Genomic DNA, 6502 nt, shown 5'->3' on the forward strand with positions numbered 1-6502 from the left:
TTTTTCATAGAACTTATCACAAACTTTTAATGGTAATAATTGTCCAGTATTGCACATAAGAGCAAAGTAAACATCACACGTTCGCAGGTCAGGGAAAAAGACCAACACATCAAAACACATATATATTAGTACAGGTACCGATACTCAAACAAACACAATCACACTCTCGGCGAGGTCTTCTCCCTCATTTTGCCAGAGCACCCGCCAACCACCCACAGTCTTTCATTTGCGAAATAAAAAGGCGTTAAAATCCTGATCAAGATTACTCCTTCAGTGTGGATTCACATACATACACCTCCCAGTTTCGCTCAAATCATGACGATCACAAAGGCACTTCATAGTGGAGATAACATTTTTGTTCTTAAAACATGGGAAAATGACAAAGAACATTAAAAACCATATCCGTAAAGTAGAAATACCTCATTATTTTTTCACAATGAAAGTGCTGGGTATCAGTTTCAAAACAGTCAAGTGGGAATGAAAACTTCCAAGCTAATTAAATTAAGATATTCCACGCTTAAAATGAAGTACGGTAAGTAAAAATAGAAAACCAGAACCACCCTCCCCTTAAGACCAAGACATATTTCTCACTGTGAGATGAATAAAGATAGTCATTGTCATTGTCAAAAAAAAAAAATGAATCCATCAAAAACAACTCATGTGCCTAAGTCTTAAGTTGTCAATCAAAGTAGGCCTACATGACCAGACCAGCAAGACAAAACCCCCACACAAGTTAAATGTTGGGAGGCATTATTCCTATCTTGTCGGCATTCTGTTCTTATAATATGTAGACTACTACGCCCAGAAATCAAAATTTTTCTGGAGAGAAAAAAAAACACGATCTCATTCTTCTGACAAATAAATGTACTAACAATGTATATTTTTATCATGTTTTTTCATATATTGAGACACTGATAAAATATTTCTTGAACATACGCAACCCATAACATTTTTATTCAAAATAAAAAGAAGAAATGGACTTAGAACAAATGAACGGCTGACGGATGGTTTGTCTGGGAGTCACAACCACAGACAATATAATGAATTAATTGTCTATCTTTTCCGGAGCTGTCAAAAGGAATGAAAAGATGAAAATAAAAATGAGTGAGAGAGAGGCATAGAAAGAGAGATAAGCATTGAGAGAGAGAGAGAGAGAGAGAGAGAGAGAGAGAGAGAGAGAGAGAGAGGGAGAGAAAGAGATAGAAAGGGGGAAACAGAGAAAGAAGAAGAGGAAAAAAGATACTTTTTCCCAACAAGTCACTATGATATAATGGATTTCTGGGTGATTACTTCGTTGTAAATGTTCCATTTCATGACGAGGTTGAAAAAAAATCAATCTGTCATTTGCATAACTTCTGTACACAACGTGTAACTGGACTGTGTCGACATGTGTCAAGCAAAAAGGTGATGTAAAAAAGGACAATATGTACACATGAAAGCAGAGAGCAAAGACTGTAACCCTGAGAAATCATAAAATGTCAATGCAAGCGCTTTTTTTTATAAACGACAATATGATGACAGATGGACAAATGGTTTAGTTTACATCTGACATGAATTTTTGTACATATTTACGTTGTGAAAACCATTTAGAAAAATACCAGTTTCAAACCAGTATGTGATCTGTGAGGTTACAAAATAGCTTTTGTTTTGAGAATGGCAGCCCAGCCGAAAGTAAGAAAAGACTTTTGCTGTTGATCCATAGAAAAACTGTTCTTTGGAGTTCATGATGAATAAGTATGAATAATAAAAGGGGATAGAAACATGAAGTCTGCTTTGCGTCTGGACAACACCACAATATTTGCTGAAAAGTCTTTTCATTAAATTTCAATGCGAAAGACCGGAAACATACGCTACCATACTACTGTTTTGATATAGGCCAAAACTAAGAATTCCGTTACAAAAGTATCGTAATAGTTCAAAAATCTCGCCAGCGTTCGGTACCAATAAAAAAAAAAAATTCTAGCCAGAAAAAAAGTGAACTTAATCTTTAAGCATAAAGAACAACACACAGCACAGCACTATAAAACAGGGAGCTGACTGGCAAAGGGTTAACCAACACAAACTAGAGAATATAAAAAAAGTCCACAGAAAATTTGAAGCGTTCATTTTAGAAATTGCATAAAAAGAAAACCGCGGTACCATTATCAGTAAATTGATGGTGTATCACAGTCTGGTTTACAGAATCATTGTTTAAATCTTAGATAAAATTACAAATTTATAAAATACTTCATCACATTTCCCCCCCCCCCCCCCCCCACTTATTTCAAACTGAAGAGACAATTTTGGTGGAAACACCCATTGCATAAGTGAAAATGTGACACTTTCGCTAAGGAATGGTAGTGTTCTTTTTCTGGAAAGATACACAATATGAACTTGTGTGGTTGATATGTGGTGGGACAGCCTGGAATGCATTTGCCGGGTTTGATGTTTTACTCTTACACACAACCTGTTTCACTATCATCATACAATGTACAATTCTTCCAGAAGTTAAAAACTTGAGATTCAGTAAACTACATAAAATAAAATCACATAGAGTTATATTTTTCATTGAATATCTTTTTTAAAAGAATCTTTGACAAATTCTTCATCACAATACCCAAACGGCACCAATTTGCGGAGTGGGTTAATGGCACGTTGATAATAATGAGGAGCTGATAGAAGGCCACCGTAACACAGAGGGGAAGCGTGTAGGAATTTTTCCCAAGCTTGATAGAAACACAGAGAAAGGACAAGATGGACATAACCACAGAAGAAAGGTCAGGATGAAGAAAGTGGATAAAGAAAAAAAAGGTACACGTGGAAGGGAGGACCCATCAAACAACACACTGAGGCAAGGATTCGTGGTTAAAAGATGACGTCTGCATGGCGACCTTTCACAGCACATTCCACACATCAAATGGAAATCCATCACGAGCAAAAGAAAGAAAAAAAGTAATTAACAAAACATTAATATATAGAAGTTAACTGTAAATTTGAAGTGAACTTTTTAGAAATTTTTAGAAATAAAATAGGACAAACTGGAATGAATATTATGTTGTGAAATGAAAATTCAATTTGGCTTGCAATAATTATCAATGGGTGAACTGAATTTGATCTGAAAACATTGCAAACTGCACCATTTCTTCTTTGTCTTCATTGTCCTTTTTTTACACACTGTTACTCCATGTCTGAGCACCACAGTTCGCTCTCCGATACAACCGGCGTTTTTCCAACTGGTACGCTGAACACAAAATTTTCGGCATGGCAGTCCACTGAGAGTTGAGAATGCAGCCTTTGATGGTAAGGAACACTTTCTGGAATTTTCTCCACCCACGACAGTCTTCCCTCAAAGTTAAGTAGATTTCAAAGGTAGGATTCGTCGATGAATTTCCAAACACAGTGGCAACTTTACGAGATTTGTCCTTCTCTGCCAACAAAATGTTTATGACACAGCCACGAACACCGCACGGCTCGGCAGCAGACATTCTGATCACATCTTGTGAAATGTGGGACATCAGCTCAGAGGGGAAAATAATTCGACACTTCAGTTCTTTCTCGAAAGTGTCCTTGACGGCAGCTTCTATCTCCGACATGATGCCCTGGCAACTCTGGAATTCCACCGTGTCGCTGAAGTCGCCGTAGTTGTTCATGTTCGGGTCTTTTTCATCTGGTGAAAGAAAAAGAGAAAAGAAATGCATACGTTAATGTTGTTCAACACAATAAATAAAACACAGAAAGGACCATATGTGTCACAACAAGGTGGTATCAGGCACTCGTCAATATTTGGGCACACGAAGTGATGGGTATACTAGAATTTCAAAGTTTGTTAATTTTTCTTGCTTTTGATGTAAGATAAATACTCATCTATTTGAACAGAAGTTGAGATATTTGTGACTGAAGGAGGTTTGGGGGGGGGGGGGTGTGCCCGGTGTCAGAGGTAAAATTAGTGAGAAAATGGTTGTTCAAGTTACATATAGATTCTATATCACAAAAAATCTATCTTGTCAGAAAGGACTTCCTGCATGTTTTCTATATTTTTAAACATGTCTTATAAACATTATCTGCCAGCTCAAATATGATGCTTATTATCCTACATCAGGGGTCACCTAGCCTTTTCCAAAATGGGACAGATAACGGACAGAACGCCAAGTGCAGACCGAATAACTATTTTGCTCAATAGGCTACAATAGTCAATAAGCTAAGTAGCCTACATAAAAAGTAAAGACAACAAAACCCACCTATAAATTTATCACTATGTTACACTATACACAAAATACCACAAAATAAAAAGATTACACCACATAAAGCCATCACATTGTATGGTACATACTCCCATGGTGGCATGGTGGTAGGCCAGATGAATTGCCCCAAACAAAAACTGAACACATTATTTTGATGTCTTTTAGGCTTACAACTTTGAACAAAGAATCATATTGTAAAATATTGCTTGTAACAGCTAGATCTAATCTAGTTCTAGATCTAGATCTATATCTAAATCTATATAAAGCCATATTTTATAAGCCAAGGGCTTTTGGCTTTCACTTTCAATAGTTGCAAATAAGCAAATATTTAATTTGTAACTCAACCTCCACACCAGTGTCATACAATCATACATATTTATGTCTCTCAGAGTCCTTATGGATTCTAGCTACAAACAAAAAAGCATACCCGCACCATGAATCATAATTCCCCCCCTCAACCTTACCTTACTTTTAACTACCGGCAGCCACAGCAGACGACGAACGACTGTGCAAGCGGCGTTGGTTAACCTAGGCTAGCCCCAAAAGACTTATGACAGATGACTCAACTTGAGTCTAAATCTAGATCTAGACTCAAATTACACATGATGTAACACTTACCCAGTTTGGATTTGTGTTTCTCGTGCTCAAAATCAGTCTCTATTATGAGCGAGTAGTCAGGGCCCGTTTTAGAACCTTCTAAGAGAGACTTCATTGCTCCTTTCAAGCGGTTCGTAATTGTCTCCACGTCAAACATTTTTCGAATCTTGCCGTTGATCTTGAACTTGACTGACGTCTGATCGATCGTTGAAATAAAGGAAACACTTCGGGGGTGTGTCCCTTCTGCACTTCACAGGAAAACAGAGAGGAAACTGAGACACTGACTTTCGTTACCGCTACACATTCCCTTTTTCTCCAAGTAGAACTGTCAGGCCTAACTGTTCAACTTTCCTCAACTGTCAACTGATGTGCGGTGTTTCGGCAGCGGATCCTGCTTTTATCCTGTCCTCGTCTCACCCCGCGCCGTGAACAGCTGATCGCCGCTTCTCCCGAGATAACAACTTGACACCGCACTGCTCGACTACACAGTGACGAGTATCGAGTATAATTAGCCGACCGATTACTTTGCCTCTTTTTCAGGAGAATAAACTTGGAAAATGTACGTTAAAAAAATCTCGCTGCATATTAGGCCTATAACATTTTAAGCATTTTCTCCACAGTGTAAATAGAAATTTTAAAAAGTTAAGGCAGTTTATAATTTGTATTGATAGATCTTTAGCATGTTGAAACAATCAGTTTTTCGTTCGAGTATCGACACGAAAGACAAATACTTGAGCACAATTGGCGGAACGATCTCCCCCTCTATGAGACAACCAATCATTTTTCTCGCCTAGTGAGTGAAGGTCAACTGGTGGCATTCGCTTATTTCCCTTGGTATTTGTCGGTCAGCTCCCAACACCTTGCCCTCCAAAACACTTTAGAAATCTATGTGGAACTGTAGAACTCGTTATTCGGTCACTCCTTTCTCCGACATCTGCGGCGCACATTCTACGTGCGAATCGACACGAGGGTCCCAAAGTTAGCAGAAAACATAGCCGGACTATACTTGAGCCGCTGTAGCTGAATTTACAAAGAATTAGAGAAAGAGAATTTCACCCCCCTCCCTTTTTTTTAGCAGGCAGCAACTTAATTATTATGATTATTTTTCATACAAACGTTTTCGCTAGCTTGCTCTTTAGTTTTTAAAGAGAAAAAGAGTATAAAAATATATCTACTCGAATATAGGGGATATGCAACTTTCAACATTACTATCCGTAGGCCTACAATTTAATCCCAACACCACATCCTCTTTATCTCCCCCCCTTTTTTTTTTGGACCATCCCATTCGGGTAGAAAATGCAAAAGAACATGAAACCCTAAATGACAACCAAAAGAATGGATTCATTTTGTTTCATTGTGATATAAGCTAAAGGTTGTCCGCGGGTAATCTAGCTAGTATGAAAACCCAAAAGTATGGTCCATAATAAGCAATGTGTTTTAAAAAGAAAAGCCTTCTGAAAGGGCACTATTACTTTTAAAAGTGCAGTGCTTTTATTGCGCACAGTTTGTTGAAGCGAGAAACATTGTAATATTACGCTTCTGCCGCTTTGTAGTTAGGCTGCATCATATATTCTTTGTTTTTTCAGAAGATAGCCATTCACCTCTATTCCAATTTAGGAGGGCGTAGCCCTACTCAGCTAACATAACAATATATTATGTTACTATCCATTAGCTTACCATTTAAC

General features: G+C 37.8%; 1 protein-coding gene across 1 annotated transcript; it reads right to left on the minus strand.

Moving 5' to 3' along the window:
- On the minus strand, positions 1-5227 carry LOC101845706 (DNA damage-inducible transcript 4-like protein). Its single transcript, XM_005102749.3, has 2 exons — positions 4839-5227; positions 1-3646 (listed from the first exon to the last, which is right to left on the minus strand). The coding sequence occupies exons 1-2, from the start codon at positions 4972-4974 to the stop codon at positions 3147-3149; spliced, it is 636 nt and encodes a 211-aa protein (XP_005102806.1). The 5' UTR covers positions 4975-5227; the 3' UTR covers positions 1-3146.
- Between the last annotated feature and the right edge of the window lie 1275 nt (positions 5228-6502).

This window comes from Aplysia californica, unplaced genomic scaffold (assembly GCF_000002075.1).
Source record: "Aplysia californica isolate F4 #8 unplaced genomic scaffold, AplCal3.0 scaffold00338, whole genome shotgun sequence".
Lineage (NCBI taxonomy): Eukaryota > Metazoa > Mollusca > Gastropoda > Aplysiida > Aplysiidae > Aplysia > Aplysia californica.

Coding starts and splice junctions, on each gene's coding strand:
- LOC101845706 (XM_005102749.3), bottom strand. CDS start 4,974: ATGTTTGACGTGGAGACAATTACGAACCGCTTGAAAGGAGCAATGAAG. Junction 3,647..4,838: donor GAAACACAAATCCAAACTGG/GTAAGTGTTACA, acceptor TTCTTTCACCAG/ATGAAAAAGACCCGAACATG.